At 39.5% G+C, this 23,671-nt stretch overlaps 1 protein-coding gene across 1 annotated transcript; it reads right to left on the bottom strand.

Annotated features, from left to right (window-relative positions):
- Positions 1-508: 508 nt before the first annotated feature.
- Positions 509-23,344, bottom strand: wdr26a (WD repeat domain 26a). Its single transcript, XM_067602539.1, has 14 exons — positions 22,668-23,344; positions 21,531-21,630; positions 21,292-21,348; positions 18,294-18,430; positions 17,352-17,449; positions 15,832-15,988; positions 15,474-15,612; positions 15,232-15,372; positions 11,356-11,475; positions 7,626-7,771; positions 6,698-6,776; positions 6,455-6,584; positions 3,831-4,025; positions 509-3,335 (listed from the first exon to the last, which is right to left on the bottom strand). The coding sequence occupies exons 1-14, from the start codon at positions 22,955-22,957 to the stop codon at positions 3,313-3,315; spliced, it is 1,812 nt and encodes a 603-aa protein (XP_067458640.1). The 5' UTR covers positions 22,958-23,344; the 3' UTR covers positions 509-3,312.
- Positions 23,345-23,671: the final 327 nt, after the last annotated feature.

Genomic DNA, 23,671 nt, shown 5'->3' with positions numbered 1-23,671 from the left:
CTATTAGATCCTCCAGAATATCCTCTATAAAAAGGTTGTATCATACCATTTCATCACATGCATTTGGGCAATCAGCTTTCTCTGTAGTCAACTCAGTAGTTCTATCAATGCATTCAAGACAAGACTGAAACATGTACTAAAGACCAATCAGCTGTGTGCTAGTTTACATCATTTCTAATTGACATTGTGGGTGTATGTGATGTGTTGTGTGTAGCTTTGTATTTTGTATGGTGTGTTCTGTGTGGGTTTTTTCTTTTTACTGTTTGTTGTTGTGCTGTTGTATGTTTTTTGTCTACAGATGCAAATTAGCTTCAAGCTAACTCTGGTGCAGTGCATCTTTAATGTTTCAAACGGCACACTGTCCCATGCAAGAAATAAATAAGAATAGCTGACTGACATGTTAGGGTCATGATGAATGGGGCCCTGGTGCTCGTTGACACACTGGTGACACATGAAAGAAACACTGTTTTAAGTACAGATCAATTGCGAGACATTGAAAAGTAAATGATGCTTTAAAACCCTGAATGCTTTATTCAAAATATGCATACATAACACTTCTCCTACAGAACAATACAGAACAGTACAATCACTTTTTGTAATAACACATTTAAAATGTAAAATGGTTTCTGGCAGAAATCGCCTGCAAGCAAACAAAGTTCCTACTTTGGCTTCTTACAGCAAGAAGAGAACAGAAGCCTGAAATACTCAGAATAAACAAAGAAATTTGCTGAAGCAGAGACTAGAACAACACATCTGTAATTGACTCAAGTGTGTGTGTGTGTGTGTGTGAGTGAGAGAGAGAGTGAGAGAGTGAGAGAGTGAGAGAGAGAGAGATAGAGAGAGAGAGAGAGAGAGAGAGAGAGAGAGAGAGAGAGAGAGAGAGAGAGAGAGAGAGAGAGAGAGAGAGACATCTATTGTTGTGTACCACTAGTGTGTGTTCTGTGATGGAAGAGTTGAAGCTGATGATGGCTGTGATGGTGTCTGGGCAGATTAACAGGGTTCCCACAGTCCTGACACTGCTGCAGTTATCTTCCACAACTGTAAATGTTTTGGACAATTTTTCATTTAAATAAACTTTAAACAGAATCTGTAGAAGCAGTTTGGTAAAATGTCACAAAAATAAGCAGGCTGAAATGCAATTTCGGCTGCATTGTAGTAAATAAATCTCAGAACAATTTTTTTTTAAAAAAATGTAAATGTGCTGATTTATATTACAACAGCAGTGCAGTCAAGAAAGTTTGGTATGACAGTCTGAAAGAGCAGCTGAAACCTTCTTGAATTTGACAGTAAAAAACAGGCATGGGAACCCTGAACAATTGTCATTTGTACACAGCCTCATAATACATGCCATAACATACAAATATACAGCACATATTACAGAGAACATCGTATCAGTCAAGATTGTTCTTTTGACTCTGAAAGGAAACACTTTGTACAAGTTCTTCATAACTTTATGTTACATTTGTGTACAAATGTGTTACACACTGATTGTTAAAGATACACTCCATCATTTTGTTACTGTGTGTCCTCTCAGCTCACTGGTGATGTGTCGAAACTTAAAGGGTAAGTCTGGTGATATGCTATATTTTTTTTACAGTCAACATATCTCAAGTGCAGACTCAACCAACAATGAAATGGTCTACTAACAAGTAATGTCTGTGTATCAAAGCCTGATGTATCTTCTTCCTGTGTCATAGAACTCCACTGTTGTCCAAAAAGTATTAAAAACACATCAGTGAGTCACACTGTTGCACTGGATGACATGTTCCTTCATTACCATGAACACACACTGTAGTTTATTTTGACTCAATCCCACACACACCGTCCTGCTGCCAGAAATACTCACTAGAACACCAAATGTGGATTCATCCACTGCTGAAAATAGTCCCCAACAAATGTACTATTTCCTCCTGTTTGGTTAACGTTTGCTAAAACTTACAGTGACCAGCTGTTTTAGGAAATTACTGAGACTTTTAAAAAATGAAACTACACATTTGTGTTTCTGTTTTTTTTTTAGATTTACATCTTGACTCTGAACCAATGGGCTTGGGGCTTTTTTGCCAAAGAGTGTAGTTAAGTTAGAAAGTAGTGAGAGAAGGACTATTATATTGTTGGTTTTGGTGTTTTCATGAGGTTTGTTGACAATAAGACACATATAGAGTAAACCAGCCTCATCTTTTTAAAACAGTTCACTGTTGAGCTGGGGAATATATGGGGATTAGGGAGTGCTATCGGGTGCAGTAAGAAATCAGGGAGTGTCTCTTTAAATGTTACAGTTCCATTTGTAGTGAATAAAAAGATAACACAGTGATAAATACAACTTAGAAACATGTAACAACTAAACCAAACCAAAATAAATGTATATGAAAACTTCTGTTTGTACGCAGGGTGAGATGTCAACAGGTTGCAATCAAACAATGATTCGGAAATAAAGAGCAAATAGTGAAGCCAGAGCAAAGCTGTTAACAGCAAAATAAACAGGAAGTCCTCAATGAAGGCATGAAGGAAACTACACTCAGATAAACCATATACAGAGAAAAGGGTTACCTGTCCACACATCAGCTGCTGTGTATTCTCACAAGGCAGCTCACCACTTGATGTATTTTAACAGGTATAGTGAGGGCGTAAAACACCAGTTAGCCATCAAACACATCATCCTGTGCAATCCTATGCAACATGCTCATCAAATAATATTCTTTCTCTGGCTATAAGCAGGAAAGGTGAAAGAAAACAAAACCAGGAAATCTATTCTGTATTTTTTTTTTTAAAAAAGACAATATAATGTAGAATTTTGAATTTAAAAGATTCTCTTCAAGTGGGTGTTACATCCATCAAATGTTCCTGCAGGTAAAATCTCTTAAAAGGTTCCAGGAGTGAAAGAGGAAAAGAGTTTGAAGCTTCATGTGAGCAGCTCAGATGCAGGACTGGAGACAACTACCAGAACACACACCCACCACCAGGTGCTGCTACATCACAGCCTAGAGCCCAGTGAACTACTCATGAATAAATTATGTGGCTGATAATAAATAAGAGGAGGTGGGTGCTCCTGGATGGAGGTGAGCGTATGGGTCCGGACAGGAAGAGATGGTGTGTCAGATCCTGGAGGTCCTGGAGTCCAGCGTCACCTGGCCGGCCATACTTTCAATAATTTGATGGAGTCTGACATCTCTGTGTTGTGATGACCTGATACACAGCAGCCGCCAGCCCCGCCTCCAGGAAGCAGCTGTCCAATCACCATAACTTTCCTTGCTTTATCCATTCAAGTGTCTACAGAGTCTTAATGCTCCTCAGGTTCACAGCAGCAGCAGATCATCAGCTGTCCATGCTGCAACATTCTGACAGGACAAGAAGAGACAATGATAGAAGTATCGCTCATTAATCTTTATTCTGTCTCCTAACTGGAATAAAACTGGTGTAGTTTTTTCTGTGCGATCATATTTCAGCCAGTTGAAGGATGTAAAACGGGAGTGAAACAGACAAGCAAAATATGAATGAAGCGGTATGTGTGATTTTGAAGAGGTTTATGTGGGTGTGCTGTCATCAAATAAAGTGATGGAAATAAATACAGCTAAGCCGTGTGCACTGAGGTATTTCCCTGTTCAGAGCAGGCAGGCAACAGATTGCACAAAATGTGGTCAGTCAGTACTAAGTGTGCCCCAGAAAAATTCCAAGTTTCACACCATACTTGAGAGTGTTAAAGAACCTGATGATCAGTGATTGACAAATATTACTTTAATTTCTTACACTGATGACCTGCAGATTTCTAAGGAGTGGCTTGTCTGTCTTTTAAATCTTTCATAGACAACTAAGCACAGTTTTCATCTACTCACCATTGAGCCCCTCTGAGTCCTGGATATCCAGGAAGGGGGCGGGTCCCCAGATTCGGACTGTCCCATCGTCGGAGGCGCTGGCCAGCAGACCGGGCAGGACGGGGTTCCAGCTCACACAGTTGACTGTGCGGGTGTGACCAGTCAGCTCTGCAATGGGCAACTCACTGCGCCGGTGCCAGATGTAAACTTTGTGGTCTGTGAGGAGACAGAAAACTTTTATCTGCTGGTTTATTTAGTTCAACCAAACTTACACATGAACATTTGTTTACTCATCATGGTTAGTACTCAGCCTGTCAACACTTTCTGTGCCTTCTGTGGCTCTAGAAGAGTTTTGTCATATCTGAGAAAATAATCCTGATGATGTAATAGTGATGTCATCAGGGTTGTCATCACAGTTCACAACAGAGTACACAGATAATCAGGTTATCCAGATTAGAGAGTTGATGATATTACATGAGTCTGGATTTTTTGCTTTTCCAAAGCTGAGAATTCTCTTTGAGACTTTTATAAATCTCTCATTTATAAAATTGATTTTTAAGTGTGTGAATGGCCTTGCACCACAACTATTCAATCAAATGATTTTCAAATATAAAGCACTACGAGGGGAGCAGTTAGTGGAGACTGCAAACCAGCACAATACAAAACAACATTTGGTCAATCCTCTTTTCCAGTTAAAGGTCCACAGATATGGAATACCCTGCCATCAGAAATAAAAAGAATTGAACAGATTTGCCTTGGTTGAAGCCATGGTGTTGCTTTAGTACTTAAAACTTTAAATCAGTGAACACTGAGATAAATGGGTTTATACAGCATACATACTTTCTTTCCCATTTGTTGTTCTTAAATCAGCGTTTTCAGACATTGTTCTTATTGTCGTTTGTTGTCTTCATCATCAACATCAACATCAGACTTCAGGTTTTTCCTGTATTTTCACAGTTTAGTCAAGTCAAGTTTATTTTCCTGTTTTATACACAAAACTACATTAAAATATGTGTATTGGGCTCTGAGCACTTCCAAAATGCAGGTGACCTACGCTCAACACTGTACCTGAATGCCTCCTGTGTAGACACAGGGAGCTCTCGCTGATGCTGCTCTGCTAAACGTGCTCAGAGGGAGGAGGACAGGAGAAAGGTTTGATAGTGACTGATGTTCATTCTTCATTCTTTCTAAACTTCACTCGGTATTTTGATGTCAGGAATATTGTTATTTTACTGACATTTTTGATTTCTTTCCAGTGAGATAGTATTGAATTTATATTTTTAAATTGTATTTAAGTGTCCTTTTATAACGTGTTTCTTTTGCACTGTCTCGATGCTTTTATGTATGTAAAGCATCTTAAATTGCCATGTTGCTGAAATGTGCTATATAAATAAACTTGCCTGGCCTTTGTCTGAGTGTTGTATTATAGCCTAACCAGGGACAAGGACTGCAAATTAGCTACGGCTACGTCCTACATATATTGCATCGGTTGCATTTTATTTAAATGTAACAATGCCTGATGTATCATCCCTGTCAATCCCTGTCAAATAAATAAATAAAAAGCCCAAACCTGCTATAGTGCAGCTTATTGACAGTTAGCTGGATCATCACAAAGATCAGATATGTCTTGCTTTCTCAGATTTATAATAAAATAATATTGATTTAATTATGATTTTGGATGAGAAAATACAGGTTATTGATAAAGCATTGTGATCTATTGGTGTAATTATCACAAATAAATGAAGAGTTACCTATACTCAAAGATGATACAACTAAATAAAAGTTTGTGCACTAAAAAGGAATAAGTCCAAATGTAGTTTGGGATGCTCTGAACAAAAGACCTAAATTTAACTTAAAGATTCTGACTGTTGAAAGAGCAGCTGAGGTAGAACATATGACATTTCATTTGACATTTGAAACATTAAAACCTTTTAAGTGATTAACTATAAAGCTCACTTTGCTGAAACATGTTAAAGCAATTATAGCTGCTCTTTGGGATGTTTTACTAAGGTTTAATTTTCATAACAGACATGTGATTATCACCTAAAAGTCTCTTGTATGTTCAATGAGGAGAGCCGTACTAATCTCACACCCAGCATCACTGGCAGTCTGACCACACTGACTGGTAATATCTGATTGTTTAACAGTGATGAAAAGTGTGGCCACAATAGAAACACTGGGGAGCACAAAGTGGCAATGCAAGTTCTGTGGTTAATCATTTATTTATTTATCTTCAACAAACAATGTTGGATTGGTACTTTTTTAGTGCAAAAACTTTTATTTTGTTGTATACGTAAATGTATAAGTAAAGGTAACTTCATTATAAAATTTAATTGTGATAATTACACCGGCTGATCATAATGATTTATCAATAACCTGTATTTTCTCATCTAAAATCATAAATATATCAACATTCTTTCATTATAAATATAAGAAAACAAGACATTTGTATCTGAAAATGAGCTTGTATCTAGAACATCAAGGTCATGATCCTGCTAATTGTCAATAAGCTGCACTTTAGCAGGTTTGGGTTTAAGGACTTCCAGATGAATTTGAAACCAGCTTTGAAGAACCAGACTCATGTCAGATTGTCAGCATTCTAATGTAGATAACTCTGTTAACTCTGTTATGTCATGTTGTCTTGCCTTCACTGCCACTTGCAATGAAGTCTTCATTGTGCCCTCCAAAGCAGGAGTGGATGGTGTAGAAGCCCTGGGTCACCCCTTGGTACTTCCTAACCAGCACCCGGTCCTGCAGGTCCCATAGGTGCACTCCCTACAAACACAAAGCAGATACCAAAATCCAAAATCTGGCAGCAACTAGCTGAAGTTAAAATGAAAGGAAAGCATGTTGTGGTGTGAAATGTGAGGAAGTAAAAAGCTGCTCACCTGGGTGGCGACATTGAGCAGAGCTAACCTTCCATTCTTGGAAACAGTGAAGGACATAATGGGATGGTCCTCCTGCACTCTGGAACCCAACAACACACAACATCATCCACAAGCAGAGACATGTGGTTGCACAGAGAGGCCTACTGCTTCAAGTGAAGAAAAATTAGTTGTGTCATATTGCTTACATAATCAACAGGCTCACTTCAGTTCCACACATGCTGTTTTCTGCCAATATCCATTCCGTTAGCCTCTGTCTTCCACTGGTTGTTTGTTTATTCCCTAGTGGAGGTATGTTGTGTGATTGTAATATGACTTTGCGGTTTGGCTCGTTCATTCAAGTCACTAAATTTGATGCTATCTTATTCTGGTGAGACTCACATCTCTGTTTGTGGCTCATCTGTGTTGGTGGAAACTCTCCAGTTTGGAGGCTAACAAAGTTTATACTATTCCTTGGGTGAAACGCCAGTGTGACATGGTTAATAACTTTAGCCTGTGATAAGACCTGGTTGTGCCTTCTTTATGACTCAGTCACATTTGATATTTTGAGATCTGCATGTAAACCAGTATGTATAAAAGGATAAACCTTTATACCAGCAGTCCAAACCTGGGGCTCAGGACCCACTAAGAGGTCCCAAGATTAACCTGAGGGGGTGCAAGATGAAAAACTAAAATATATCTAATACACAAATAAAACAGAAATATGCGCTGTGAAACAAATATCATGTCTGATTGGATTTCTGTGATGATGAATGGGCACAAGTCAAAAAGGTTGGAGACTACTGCTTTATAACTTCATCCCTGTCTTGGCACAGCCAGAGTGAAATGATAGAGCCCAGAATTTAGGTTTGGTTACACGTTGTGACGTCTACAGTGAGAACTGGCGCAGAGAGTGTTGAGGTTTCTCAGCCCAGTCATGATCGTGACTTACATGTTTCTGTCAGTCAGGTCCTCAAAGTTGTATCCTCGGATTCGTTGGTGGGTATCGGATGCGAGGACGGTCCGGCCGTCACTCAAACACCACAGACACTGCACCCGCACTCCCTCCCATGAGTCTAGCAGGTTTCCATCCAAGTCCTGAGAGACAGCAGGAAACAAAATGTATTCAGGACCACCATCAACACCTGGATCATTCAATATTTGGGCTCATTATTTGTTGTTCTTTATTTGAAAACACCAAGTGGATAGTTCCGGGTCTGAAAAGTGAAGCCAATGCAGAAGTGCCTTAAACCTGCATTCTCTCTAGTCGCCAGCAGGGGGCGACTCCACTGGCTCCAAAAAGAAGTCTGATTTTATGACGTCTATGGGAAAATGACCCTACTTCTCACTTGATTTATCAACTCAGTAAACACTTTCCTACAGAGTTTATGGACTCAATCGCTAGTTTCAAGTCCTCTTCAATACAGCATGATGTTCATTTTGTAAATTATGGTCCCATTTAAAGTAAAATAGACAATAAAGTAGGGTATGCTTTATGGCATGTCTACCTTGTGTTTGACAAGTCACTACCAGTGTGTGAGGTGCTGTAGTTGGACCCTGGGGAGCTCCTCGGCAGCTCCACGCGTTCACCCAAGTATGGTCACTTTTTTTCACTTCTGACTCCAAAAAACCAAGATGGGGACTGTCAAAATGCTAAACTCGAGGTTTCAAAACAGGAGTCCACAAACCAGTGGTTTAAGTCATGGTGACTACATCCATTATTTTTATACAGTCTATGGAAAACAGCCAGTGAGTGTCAAATCATTATCAGGTCCAACATTCTGTAGTTTCAATTTCATTTTTTTTTTCAAATAAGAAGCCTACTCTTGATTCAGGCATTTTACCCAACTATAGACCTATATCTAATCTTCCATTTCTCTCTAAGATCCTTGAGAAAGCAGTTGCTAGTCAGTTATGTGACTTTCTACACAACAATAGTTTATTTGAGGATTTAGATTTAGATTTAGAGGCATCATAGCACAGAGACAGCACTGGTGAAAATCACAAATGACCTCCTAACTGCATCGGACAAAGGAATTCTCCCTGTACTTGACTTGTTAGATCTTAGTGCCGCATTTGACACAATTGACCATCACATCTTATTACAGAGACTGGAACATTTAATTGGCATTAGAGGAACTGCATTAAGCTGGTTTAAATCCAATTTATCAGATTGATTTCAGTTTGTAGATGTTAATGATAAATCCTCCATGCATGCAAAAGTTAGACAAGGAGTTCCACAAGGTTCTGTGCTTGGACTTATACTATTCACCTTATATATTCTTCCTTTAGGTAGTATTATTCGGAAACACTCCATAAGTTTTCATTGCTATGCAGATGAGATTATCAATGAAGCCAGATGAAACCAATCAGTTAAACAAACTCCAAGCATGCCTTAAGGACATAAAGACCTGGATGACCTGCAATTTTCTACTACTAAACTCGGACAATACTGAAGTTATTGTGCTTGACCCTAAACACCTTAGAAACACATCATCTAATGATATAGCTACTCTGGATGGCATTACCCTGGCCTCCAGCTCCACCGTAAGGAATCTGAGAGTTATCTTTGATCAGGATATGTCCTTCAACTCCCGCATAAAACAAATCTCAAGGACTGCCTTTTTTCACTTATGTAATATTGCAAAAATCAGGCACATCCTGTCCCTAAAAGATGCAGAAAAACTAGTCCACGCATTTGTTACTTCTAGGCTGGATTATTGCAATTCCTTATTATCAGGCTGCCCTAACAAGTCTCTAAAGACTCTCCAGCTGGTCCAGAATGCAGCTGCACGTGTACTGACTAAAACTAGAAAAAGAGATCATATTTCTCCCATTTTAGCTTCGCTGTATTGGCTTCCTGTAAAATCCAGAATTGAATTTAAAATCCTTCTCCTCACCTACAAAGCTCTTAATGGTCAGGCACAATCATATCTTTAAGAGCTCATAGTACCCCATTGCCCCACTAGAACACCGCGCTCCCAGAATGCAGGCTTACTTGTGGTTCCTACAGTCTCCAAAAGTAGAATGGGAGGCAGAGCCTTCAGCCATCAGGCTCCTAGGGGGCAGACACCCACTCTACGTTTAAGAGTAGGCTCAAAACTTTCCTTTTTGATAAAGCTCCTATTTAGGGCTGACCACCACATGTCTGGACCAGCCCCTAGTTATGCTGCTATTGGTCTAGACTGCCGTGGGACTTCCCATGATGCACCTCTCTCCTCCTCTTCTGCTCCATCTCAATCAATCAATCAATCAATCAATCAATCAATCAATCAATCAATCGATTTTTATTTATATAGCACGAATTCACAACAAAAGTCATCTCAGGGCACTTTCATATAGAGCAGGTCTAAACCATTCTCTTTAATGTACAGAGACCCAACAATTACCCCATGAGCAAGCACTTGGCGACAGCAGTGAGGAAAAACTCCCCTTTAATGGGTAGAAACCTCAAGCAGAACCCGTCTCTTGGTGGGCAGCCATCTCTCTTGACCAGGTGGGTTTCTCCGGCTATTGGTGCTGTTTGTTGTTGCTAGTAACATCTCTATTACTATTATTGTTATTGTTATTACTGTTGTTGTTCTGCTTCTTTCTGTCTCTCAATTGTGTCGAATTGTGTGGTCAATTGTGTCAAATGTCCTGAATTCAATTCAATTCAATTTATTTATATAGCGCCACATCACAACAAAAGTCATTTCAGGGCACTTTTCACATAGAGCAGGTCAAGACCGTACTCCCCTTTAACGGGTAGAAACCTCACAACAACAACATCTGAATAATTCTGAGTGGTGCTGAAATATGCGGCCAACAGAGGATCTGTTGACTGTAAACTGCTGAGCAGTGCAGATGAGCAGACATTCATAGGACTGAGGATGAACATTGAGATATTATTAATTAATTCTTCTCTGCACAAAATATTACCAGTGGTGATGAATTAGTCCCTTGATGGTGTATGTCACTAAAGACAGCTCTGATGACTGATGATGATGAAATGATTACTAGTTACAACCCTCCCTCTTTCTGACAAAATGAAAGACTATACTATACAACTATATTATGTTCAAAGTGGACTAATTCAATTAACTTGAGCCCTGACCTTGTTTTTAGAGTTATGTGATGTTAGAAGCTGTGATGTCTTATGAGAATAAAAATTCAGTGAATGTGCTTTCAGAGGGAATGATCATGATGAAGTGTGTATGAAACCATGAAGACTGATGTGATGCAGCCTGGACACATAACCTTTTGAGTCCTGCTACCGGCTCATTCAGTGCACACATGACAATCACACTTTGCTGAAAGTTACTTTTAGTTTCTTTATACAAAAGTCCTGCTTTTATATTTTTAAGTCAATGTTTGGACAGTTTTTTTTAAACATACAAACTGATACTGAACCCAGCAAAGTGAAGTTCTACTTTAATCAGAATGACAAATCCAAGGTTCTGTTTGTGAACAAATAAGCACCATTTAAGTCAGGTGAAAGACAGGGACAATTTCACATATGAATATCATGACAGCCTTATGACGCAAATTGGGAGCTGGACTGGCCCTGACCATAGTGCTTAACATATCAATGCATGTCTATTACATGTGTTTTTGTGTGTGTAATGGAACTGTGTATTTACACACAATGTTCAGAGCATGTGAGCACTGACAGTAGAGTGTGTGCTGTGAAAGATACTTACACACTGGTAGAACTGGCCCCTCTGGCCACCGGTGACAAAGCGTTTACCATCTGGATTCCAGGCCACGCTGGTCAGGCTATCCTCGTGAGACTGACTCATCTTTGTTCGTAACTCCCCAGTCTACATAACAGAGCAAAGAAGGGAACGCACTGAAATAAAGTTGATTCAGATTTACAGGTTCATGTGATGTGACCCCCAGTTACTTGAAAACACAATCTTACACTGACTGACATCTCGTCTGTCATCAGGTTAGAAGAGGTTTGGGACAGACTATTAGTCAGTTATTTCTATTTTGTCATTTAGCGTCCCCTGCTGGTGGTTCTGTATAATAATCATTTAGGTCATGTGTATCTAGTTGATATCAGTTTGCATCAAGGCAGTTCTCCATGGGTACATCTCAAGTCTTTTATTTAACCTTTCCTTGCTCCTCGCTTGAACCAGAAGTTATTCTGGTCCGCCATCTTGAAGGCTGTGTCAAGTCTCTTATTCCTGCTCTGGGGATCGAGGAGCGAGGAGGATCTCTGAGGAGCCATGAGTGAGGATATACCAGAGGCAGCCTTCAAGGAAATCTCATTGAATATTTGAATATTGAATATACAGTTATTGATTGGCAACTGCAGCTGATCGAACTGATTTGATACATCACAACATCACTGAGTGAAGACAGATGACAGATCAAACTCAAGTGTATCACTCCCAAGTTTTATATTTTATTTATTTGTTGGTCTGGTCAACTTAAGGACCAAAAAAACTTTCTTCATTTATTAGAAAGATGATCTGATCTCCCCCATTAACTTTTATTATTGATAAAGTTAAAGTCAGGGAGAGTCTGTCTGCCAGCAAGAAACACTTTTTAAACACATTTATTTTATCATTTGTCGTCATTTCCATTCAGTCACATGTGAGACTGAAAATTCTTGAGTGTCGGGTTTGATATGAGTTACATAATTTCAATTTTCCCTGAAACATTAAACCTAATAAATAATTTCCAGTGTTCAAAAGACACCCTGATCATATTCTGGGTTATTAAATAATGAATTCACAATCAGAATATCAATAAATACAGACGCAAAATGATATAAATATATTTTGTCATTAGAAATGGTTCCTGTGCCTCTGAGCAGGACACAGTACACAGTATAAATACAGAATGCAGGTTTTTATTCATGTGCAGGAGTTTGTTAAACAGGGAACAGGCTGCAGAGAGAAAACAGCTGCTGGCAGTGATAACGCTGCGCCTTTATTAGTGTCAGCACAGTGCACGTGTGCAGACACAAACTCCATTAGAAGTTGATACAGCTGTTAAAGCCGACTGACAGCTGATCCAGCTGTGATCAGCTTCACAGGACGCTTCAGAGGAAAGGACGTCTCATTTCTCTAAAAACATATTTCCTCGTTTCCTCTCTCCTCGCTTGGTTTCCTTGTGTCTCTCCATGCATCCTTGGTTGGAGGGACTAAGACACAAGAAAAAGACGCAAGTGAGGGAAACGTGGATGCAGTTAAGAGATTTGAGATGTACCCCATGTCTGAGCCTATGGAAAGCTCATGCCTTTTCATCTGACATCATCAATGGTATGTAAAAGTAACCTTTGGGTTCACAATTATTGATAAATATGAATATTTTCACAAATCAGAGATATTTGAGTGGTTTGTGTGCAGATAAAAATACAGATGGTGTATTCATGTTGGCCACATGTTCTGGCTAGTAGTGAGAAAATGTGCATGAGATACATTGTATGTAGCAACATCATGCTTACCAATAGCCTATCTTCATGACACATTTGGTATTTTGTATATCTTGTGTATTTTTTGTATACTTAATACTTAGTTTGAACACTTTTTGGCTGTTTTTCTTTGTGTCAGTTTTACCCTACTGCCTGTAGCTATATTAAAGGTCAAATTGGAACATCTTTGTCTGAGTAGTAATTGGGGAAGGAGTTCATCTGCCTGTCAATTCACACAAGGTGTGTGAAGAGGAGAGGACAAGAACACAATATGTCTGCCTTCACAGAGTACAGGTGCCTTTTACATGAAAGTGACTGGAGCAGCAGCAGCATGGTTTCATCAGTAACGCACTGAACCAGGCTTGTTTAAAGCTGTGCTAATCAATTTTTTTTTTTATAAACAATGGATCAAATGACTCAGTTTCATGTGAAAGGAGTCATGTGTAGTGACAAATCCAGAGATTTATCATAAACTCTGCGATTTCTTTCAGCTCTACTGAGTTCACTGTTTTAGTTTTTCTGCTCTCATCAACCTGCCTCCTTGCAGCAGTGACAGGCACTCTGATAAACACACTGTACAGTTCCTGCTCAGCACCAGTGTTTTCACATCTCAGCAATTAACTTTGTAGCACAGGCAGAATTTCAAAAATAAAACCCAAATTGTAATAAAATAAAAATAAAATGATTATTTAAAAAGAATGGTTCACATTTCTGACAAGTCTGTCTGTACAATATCACCCAGCTAAATGTACATGAAAAGATTTATGGGCTGTTATCATTGCTCCTGTTCATACTGACTACACTGTAAGAAATGGGGGTCAAAATCCACAGTCCTCATCCTATGCAAAGTGTATTCTAAAGTTCAACCAAACCTAATGAGAGGCTTCAATGGACTGAGTTAAACCATCAAATGCACATCTCCCAAAGTTTCAGTCTTCTTAGTACGGCATTCCCTCTTTGCCACAGCTCAGCAAGGAAAGACTGTCCATGAATTTTGAAAAAAAAAAAGAAAAGTACGTTTGGAAGATCCCCACTTGATTTGTCTGACTCAGATAGCTGAAGCTTCATATTAGCTTCGGGTGGACTTTAGAATGTATTTTTACACAGAATAAAAGACTGGATTTTGTCCTCTGACTCTTACATTTGAGTTACACTCAGTAGGGATCTTTTCATGGACAGTATGAAGAGGAAGGTACAGAAGCTGCAAGAAGTGCATCTTGTATGAGGAATGGGTATGACTTGTGTGGGTGGAGTAATAACAGCAAAGAAGAGAGGGAGGTTTCATGCTACACTGTGAGCTGACACTTCAGTACAAGGAAATAGCAGCACTACAAACTATAACCAACAAAGGGGTTGTTCATTTGACCATAAAGACTCCATCTGAGATACAGTTTCTACTGTGGAGTTTGTGTGTGTGGCAGATGGACAGGCGGTGACAGCTGGTTGTCATAGAGAAGTTGGTTGGCTGGTTGTTGCACAACCCACAGCTTGTAATCAGGAGCAAGAAATACATTTGAGCTAAAGCTGCATAATTAATCAAAGATAATCAAATGCTTAGGATTTTATTTTTCCACGTAAGGATTTCACAAGACTGAAGTAGTTTTGATATTTAGGTTCACACAAACCTATATTCTTCATGCCATTTTTTTCCCCTTTTCATGATTTTAGCTGCAGGGTATGAATGACATACAGTGACAGAACAGCAGCAGAAACATATAGGATAGAACTGCACTACACACTGAAGACTGACAGGAGTAAAAAATTAAACAGTGAAAAACAATATTATACAAATATGTCACTGAATTTTTTCTTACTATTACATAAATGATGTTTTCTATTTGACAAATTGGCTTGGTCTTGCAGGGACCCTCATCAGCTTTTTAAAGCCTGAAAAAACAAAAAAACAAAACATGCAGAAACATCCTAACACAGTTGTGATTGACCTGTGGTGCAAAGCTTCAGAGACTCAACTGATGCTAAATGATCTGATACAGTTTTGCACATGACAAAAGAGCTCAGCTTTTCCAGGACAAACAGCTGCTAGCAGCACCCGTTCAGTTACCTTTGTTGTTGTTCTGCTTGTTGAATTTGACTAAACATGGATACCAGCGGACGTGAACCACTAATGTGCACCTGTGTGATGATGTTGTACCTGTACGTTCCACAGCCACAGCTCAGAGCAGTCATCAGGACCACAGGCTATCAGATAGGCATCATCAGGGCTCCATGCCAAGTAAGAGACACCATAAGCATGACCCTCCAGAGTCTTCATCAACTTCAGCTGGTGGGTTTCCTGTTGACCGAAACAGGAATAAACCAGTTATTTCAACTCTCAGACACCAACTCCTCATTTTTCCTGTTCTGAAACGGAATAATCAGTGAATGATGGATTACCGTGTCAACATGCCACACGATGACTGTGGTGTCTTTCGACCCGGTTGCCAGTTTTGTGCCATTGTTGGAGAACTTGCAGAACCAGACTTCATTGCAGTGTTCAGTGAGGATCTGCTGAGTGTAGCAAGGGAACTGTTTCCTGAAGATTAGTAAAACACACACACACACACACACAATACAGACATCCAGCTTCATAATGTATATAAAACATGACAGATCAGGTGACAGATGACTGGCTACTTTGTAGTTTGAATGATGACATATGCGTTGCAGACCTGCTTAGTACAAAATGCATATCAGAGTGTCTCGATCAGGCTGGGTGGAGTCCTGGTACAGTGCAGCGTGTGTGGGTTCTTACCGGCTGCAGGCATGGTCCAGCAGCAGTGATACAGAGTCCAGTCCACTGTCCAGCTTAGTGTTGTGGTAGAGGCAGCGCTCCCTCTGCAGCTCTACCGCCTGCTTCAGCAGAGTCTGCAGGCGGCGAGGAGGCAGCATCACTGACGGAGGCAGGTACGCTGCACACACACACACACACACACAAAGATTCCACTTAGTGCACAATATATAGTGACCGACTGCAGAAACCGATATTAAGTACAGAATCACAAATCCAAATTTGACACACATTGAGCAACTTTGATAGTTACTTAGTTCTCAAAACTGCTGAGATGAGGAGTGAACAGCCTGTTTTAAGTGGTGTAAATGTTACCCAACAAGTGACTCTCCCCCTTTCTTTTCATGTTTACATTCCTTACACCTCACACCTGTGCAATGTCCAGAAATTATTTATTCAGTTTTATATATATATATATATATATATTTATAGAGCTCTCTTTTTTTAATATAATGTTTTTATGTGTTTTTAACGATATCATGCTTGTAATTTCATGCTGCTTTGCATCACTGATGTTTTTACTGAATGACAATAATAAGGAATCTTGAAATCTTGAATCTTACATTTGTTAACCCTCCACATCTGACTCTGCACATTACATTAACATCAAGTTTGAATTATTACTGTTATTGCACATCTGTATACCCTTTGAAGCCAACACTACTCATCACTAACATACTACTTAAAGTTCTTTGCGTCTGTGTATCCTCATCTGCTCATTTGCAAACTGCATATATTCTTTGTACTATGAACATTTACACACTCCGTAGTCGATATTTTGTGCATTCCATTCTCTTCATTTTAAACACTGGACAGCTTTTTCAATTTAGAATATATTTCTTAGATTACTAGATGTTTGCAGTACTTGCATTTTCACATAACAAGACAAATTCCTTCTATGTGAAAACCTAAAACCTGTTTGTGATTCTGATTAGGCACAGGACTATAATCAGTACCATACATATAGGAATAGAATATTTTTTCTTGTTTTTAAGTTCATAATTGCAATAATCAGTAACAAAGATATGAGCCAGTGCACTACACACTGTGGCAGAGACAGTGCTGTTTGTTACCACAGACAAAAATACTGTAGACAAAAGTGTATCGTAATGAGTGAGTTTTTATAAATCATATATATCATATGTTAATATAACTGACATACCAGGATAATTTTGGCAAGGATGAACATGATAAAAAAAATATTTCACATAATATTGAGAAAATCTCCAATTCAAATCTGATTGCAGTGTGTATATTGGAGATGTCTATAAACATGAGGTGTAAATGTAATCCAAATAAATCATATCCACACATAATCTAGACAGGAAGCTTAATTCTAATGTCATGTAGGAAGCAGCAGCAGGATTACTGTGTGGGCAAGAAGGCGATGAAGATTACCCACTGCTGTTAATGCTTACAAATCAATATATGGATATACAGCATACTACAGTGACAGTGCTCAGGGAGTTTAAACATGGACTCACTCTGAAGCTTATCCAGCAGCTTTGTTCGGGATGCAGTGCCTTTGCCTTCCCACTCTGCTTTGGCTCGCAGGTCCTCTGCCTGACTGCACATCAGGTACCTTCAAAACACATGACGACATTTTCTCACCTACTATCAGATACACTTATAGCCTGTTCTTTTGTGCATTTCACATATAAAAAAGGCTCTTACACAACTACTACATAAAATCTTCAGTATTCCTGCATTTGGCTGTCATTCTTACTCTTGAAAGAGTCTAAAGCCATCTGTGTACAGCACCAGTCAAAAGTTTGGACACACTTTCTCATTCAAGTGAATGGGAAGGTATGTCCAGCCTTGTAACTGGTAGTGTATGTGACCGACTATGCACAGATTGTTTTCATTTGAATCACCTTCACAGTATTAGACTGACCAAAATATTCTGTGATATCTGACAGGCAAAGTTACAAACATATTCCACATAAAACTCTCCTGGCTGTTGGTCAGTTTGGTCAAGAGAGTGTTATCTCAGCAACTACAGGCCAGATTGTCATGTCATGAATATCCATCACATGCCAAATTTGCTATGGATCTTCATGGTCCCAATAAGATGGCATCCTATTCATTTTTATTTTATTTTCCTCTTCTTCCATCCTCAGGTTAAATTTTTGCAGGAGCCCTCTGTGGATGCAACCCCACTACACTGCTGTCATGTTACAATGTTACAATTGTTAAAATGTTACAATTCATTTAGCATACTCATTCATACTCTGACAGGGAAAGTCAACAGAGCGGCTGTCAAAATAAATTCTACCATATGTCTGGGGGATTTGACACATCATTTCTACTGCAACATGGAAAAAACTAAACTTAAATTCAAAAACATTTCAGTAACACTTCACATTTGAAGTGAAATTCTCTCTGTAAGTTCTGCTTCCATTGACATGAATGAACATAGAACCGACCCGCTTAAGATGTGGATGCGCTCTGTGTTGTACTTGAGAGGAGTGAGCTCGGCTCTGAGGACCTGCAGGGCCTCCAGGACCTTCCCATCCTCCAGATACTCCAGATACTTCTGCTGCAGCAGCAGGAACTTCATACGCTGCACAGATAGACAAACAGAAGACAAGACCAAAAAGGACAAAAGATATTAGCCATCATGATGTCTTAATGCTTTGTCATTACAAATAAGAGTCCTATCAGTCAGTAACAATGCACTGACTCTCTCCATACTGTAGAGCAATAAGTCTTTTCTTTCCAACCATAATATGGTTCCAACTAAACAGACAGAGTAGGAGCCTGTGTTACTCTACTAGAGAACAATATGATATTTGAGACCATGTCCATCAATGTCTAGTACTTGTATTTGAGGTCTTTGAAGTAAGTGGCTGGCTGCTGCTCTCTTTGGTGTCAATGAGTAGACAGTTGGTCACATAACTGGCTCTGCTCTGTTGGTCTTGACTGACAAAGACTTTGAGATGAAAAGTGTTATTCTGATATCAAATAGTCATTGGGAATAATACTGTTGTGATATAATAAAGAATGAAACAAAAATGAGCTGCAGTAAACTCAAACTGAAGAAGCAGGATTAAAAAACATTTCATAATAATACTAATGATTTGAGTTGTTTTCTGTGTGTTTCTTTTTCAAAATTGGATTATTTCACAATGTCATAGTTATATTGGATATTTTGCCTATATTTATTCATATGATGATTTATTTCATATTGTCTTATTTGTTTCATTTTGAACACTTCATAGTACCGTACATTCTTGAAGACAATACATCTGGTGAATTTTGTGCTCATCCTTTTTTTCTAAGACCTACAAAACCTCATCTACAAACCTGGACTGACACCACATGTTCACCTGGCACGAGGTTTACCAACTGGGGAAACTCCACGGGCCCTAGGAGCTTCAAGCTTTCTGTTCATCATCTGGTTTGTAGTGGTGATTTAACTGACATTTTGGGAAGAGTGCCGGGCTGTGACGCCAATTTGACATATTGGCCAAACCATGTAATTACAACTTCTGAGTCTGTCATGTGATACACACTGACCCAAACAGCATTTTTCTCACACACAATCATTGGAAAAGGCGCGGCTGTAGAACAGTGAATACTTTTTTTGGAGTGTCACAACCCTTGCGAAATGACTCAATTTATTATTAGAATTTGATCCATTCGGCCCCATAACATTCGGAAAGTCTAGTATTATTTTAACCCCATTCAAGTGAGCAGAGCCAACCGGAAGTTAACCAGCTTGACCAGTGGAAGTCCCTGGTGCACATGCTCTATGGGCCCAAAAAAAAAAAATCAGGCACATGGGCAACATTGGGGTCATTTCTTTACAGCTGGAAGCTGATTTTTTGGCTTCATGCACCACTGAGAAACACTGAACATCTTTGAGTCCGGTATCCAGTTCTTCTCAATACATCCATGGTTAAAACCGCCTGTTTCAGACAGAGCCTGAGGCTGTGTAAAGAGTCACGATGCAGCAATACATTTACCAGAGGGCAACAGACACAGGGCGCCCTAAAGCCATTTTGCCACACCCAAGCCCAAGATCATATCAAGTATCAAGTTATGCCACTTCTGATGCATGTGCAAAGTTCTGTGATTTTTCGAGCACCCCCAGCACCTCAAAAATGCTAAAAGTAATTAGGGGGTGCTATAGAGCTGAGTTTTTGAACAAACAAATGGAATGCGAAAATTTTGAAAAAACATGTTGAGAATGTTGAGAGCAATGATCCCACTGAATTTCATTAACATCCAAGCAACTTTGTCCAAACATGGCCATGTGTTTGGGGGTGCTATGGAGCCCCCTGGCCAAACCTGAGCCCAGTCATTAGAGAACTTTGCAATGTTAGCCAGTTCTGACATGTGTGCCAATTTTCATGAGTTTTAAGTATCCCAAGCACCCTCAAAAATGCAATGGTGTACTAGAATAGTAATAATTAAAGCTACAAGCAGCAATGAACAGGCCCTCGCTCCTTGCGCAAGTCGAAGTGATCGGCAGCTGTGTTATCACTATTGGAGGTCTGTTGAAACGGCTCTGAATTTTCAGGATTATCAGACACTGTGTGAATGGGTAAAATATTATTTAGTAGTTAGTAAAAGTATGGGGCCTATAACTTCCTGTTGCCAGTAGGTGACGTTATTACTATGATTCAATATTGGCCTGTACAAGTCTTCAGACCCAGACTCTTATCAAAGATCTGATGATGTGGAGTTGAGTTTGTTTGTTCATGGCGAAATGTCTAAATGCAGCGTCGGTCTTAAGGCTTTTCTGATCAAATTTGAGGTGGATCTGTTCAACCCCCTAGGTAGAGGTTGTAAATATACAGCACCTTTAACTTCCTGTAGTCAGTAGGTGGTGCTATGACTATGAGTCAATATTGACATGTAGATGTGTTCAGGCTGGGGCCCTTATCAAGCATGAGAAATTTAGTAGCTACGCCAAGGGTAGGGCCGCTCAATTATGGAAAAAAATCATCATCACTATCATTTTGGTCAATACTGAGGTCACGATTATTTAACATGATTACTCAATGACTTTGGAAACATCTTGCATTTTACTGAATTTTTTAATAAAACTTGTCTTTTTAACAGTGGATTTCCTTGAACTTGAAATATAATTCAACTAAAAAACAAATAAAAAGTTAATGTAAAAAGATGAGATAAACAGCTAAAATAAATATACAATATATAAATACATATATATATTTGAATAAATAATATAAAAATAATAAATAAAGATAAATTAGACCAAAATAATTGAGATCATATTATTGTTGTGGTTAAGATACATGTTGGTTCAGTGCTTGTTCTGTGAACCTGCTTCCTGTTTTTTTCCTTTGGTACTGACATTGTTGTGTTTGTGCACTGCTTTTAAAATCTTGATTTGTTGATGAGACAATACAGCATTAGAGATAAAACTGAGTCAGTGGTCTGAGGATTGCTTACCACTATGGCACTTGGAGAATGCATCAATGCCTTCAGCTCATTCAGGTCACTCTCAGCCTAAATAAAGAAGGAATATCATAGATTAAACCCATTACATACTCTTACAGTGATGTGAAGCATCTGTCTTGGAAAATTAAATCCATATGATTTCTTCTACTTGGCCTGAATAAAGTGCACAGATTACTGTGATAAGGAACTCCTCAAAATATGGACATGCAGTTCAAAGAACTTGGTTCAACCTTGTCCCACTCTCCTTCCATGACATGATTGCGAAACTTGGTGGCAGAGGGGTGCTCCAGTCTGCAGCCAGACTCCTGCATCAGGAGGTCCACCGTCTGACTGTAAATAGTATACACAGCAGAGTAAAAATATCACTTCACATTATAATCAATGACCTGAGAATGCCTCAGCACTCATGATCAATTTTTAATACATAGACTGGAAGAGGAACATGACTTGTCATGTGAACAGCTGATAAATAACAAATGACTGTGACTGAAAGACGTGCACTGAGTGGGCTGAGCCACCAATTAGATTAGATTAGATTTTTGGTTGTGAAGAAAACAGGTGGGTTGAGCAAAAATTCATGATGCTCTTTAGTGCTAAAGACATGAGCTTCAGCTCTGGAAAGTTGTGATTTGCATATTTCACAAATTGCTGCTTGGAAATATCACTTCTTTTGATGGTTGATCACATTTAAACCACAATACACAGTGCTGTATGAACTACAAAGAACATGAATTTGGGCCGTAAAGGGTGGATGACCTAAAATAGTTATGTTTACCCTTCACTCCATCAATATCTTTGATGCCAGATACAAAGCAATCAGAGACGAGGAATAGCGCTTCTCTAAGTGGTGGGAGAGAACCCATGCCAAACTCCGTTCCCAACTCAAGCCATTTTGAGCCGAATTACTTTTTTCTCCACAATTTTCATTGTGGCGAACATACAGTAAGTACATACAGTATGATCCACCAAGCTGCATCTGGTTGTAATGACACGGTCACTGTTTCCGTCCTCCATAAACGTGCGTCAGGAAAATACACTGTTTAAAAATTCCATCAAAAGCTTGAACTTCGACCACTGTCCCTAACAGAATACTTATTTGCTTGGTGGGTTAAATATAGGCAGAATTCACCTGCGAGGCTTACAGACTCGTAACATGTAGTTTAGTTATGTGTAATGCTGTAAGTGCATTGTTGATAGATAAGACAGCATCAAATTTCAGTTCAAATGACTTTTAGGAATCCACGCTACACTGGAGAGAAGGAAACCTGTCCAAAGGTCATGATAACTGCTCGGACTGCATGATGGATTTCAGTCAGATAATTCATCTGACAGCTGGCTGAACACAGGAGCTCCACTAGCGCACTTACTTGAGACCTAAATCGTGTAAATGTTGTCCTATCAGCCTGATGACGTCCTCCTCAGACTGAGACAGACGCTTGTTCTTCTTGACGCCTGAGTTGGCATCGGTCGAGCTGTTGTTGTTGGATGCAGGCTGGGCTGACACTCCGTTGTTGTTGCTGACAGTGTTTCCATTGTTGGTGACTGACAGAAGTCCGTTGGAGTGAGCTGCTCCGGCGGAGGACGACTCCCCGTTCTGTGCACCGTTTCGGCAGGACACTTCTGAATCTCTGTCCTGTCCTGCCCCGTTAGCCTGCATGTTCTCACGGTTTATACGGGTGAGACGGTGTTTAAGTAAACGACTGACAGGCGCGACGGGACACTACGGGGAAAAGAAAACCACCGGTACAGCCGCCGATGGGCCCACTGACCCAGATGCAGCCCCGAACTGCCCTGTTCCCCCTGCGGCCGAGTCTCCGTGTTTTTTTCGCGGCGATGACCGCGACGGTAACCTGTTTTCCGATTCGGAGGACGAAGACACGGAGGCCAGAGTTATATCGACAGCCGCATTTTGTGAAATTCGGTGGTAATTGGCGATGTCATGTACCGTTTCCACCGTGTTTGAGTTGTTGGTTATCGCTTGTTATTGTTGCTCTCAGACAGCTGCAGCCCTGTTATGGACATACGCAGTGACGTCAGCGGAAATTCCTTCACGTCTTTTTGTGCAGCTGCGTCACCGTTAGGGGGCGCTGTCCGCCTCTATTTTCGGAATAGGCATACCATTACACATATGACAGTGCAATAATAATAATAATAATAGCGTTCTTAATTTCACACTCATCATATGATCATAACCAAATTAAACATATAATTATAATTATTATAATTATTATAGTCAATAATATTGTGATTAATGTATCTTCATTGTCTAGATAAGCCCATTATACCACTGCTGTCACCAATACAAATATTAATGACACTAATTTAGAATGTATTTTTTGTTTTTGGTCTATGTGGCAGCTCTTCAAAACAT

Source organism: Thunnus thynnus, chromosome 10 (assembly GCF_963924715.1).
Source record: "Thunnus thynnus chromosome 10, fThuThy2.1, whole genome shotgun sequence".
Classification (NCBI taxonomy): domain Eukaryota; kingdom Metazoa; phylum Chordata; class Actinopteri; order Scombriformes; family Scombridae; genus Thunnus; species Thunnus thynnus.
Note: the sequence above shows the minus strand (reverse complement) of the source record. Positions and strands in the feature narration are given on the sequence as shown.

Excerpts from the sequence above, each read along its gene's own strand:
- wdr26a (XM_067602539.1), bottom strand. The coding sequence starts at position 22,957 with ATGCAGGCTAACGGGGCAGGACAGGACAGAGATTCAGAAGTGTCCTGC. Across the intron at positions 18,431-21,291 it reads ATTCTCCAAGTGCCATAGTG|CGTATGAAGTTCCTGCTGCT; the intron begins GTAAGCAATCCT and ends CTATCTGTGCAG. Across the intron at positions 15,613-15,831 it reads CTGGACCATGCCTGCAGCCG|GAAACAGTTCCCTTGCTACA; the intron begins GTAAGAACCCAC and ends ACTAATCTTCAG.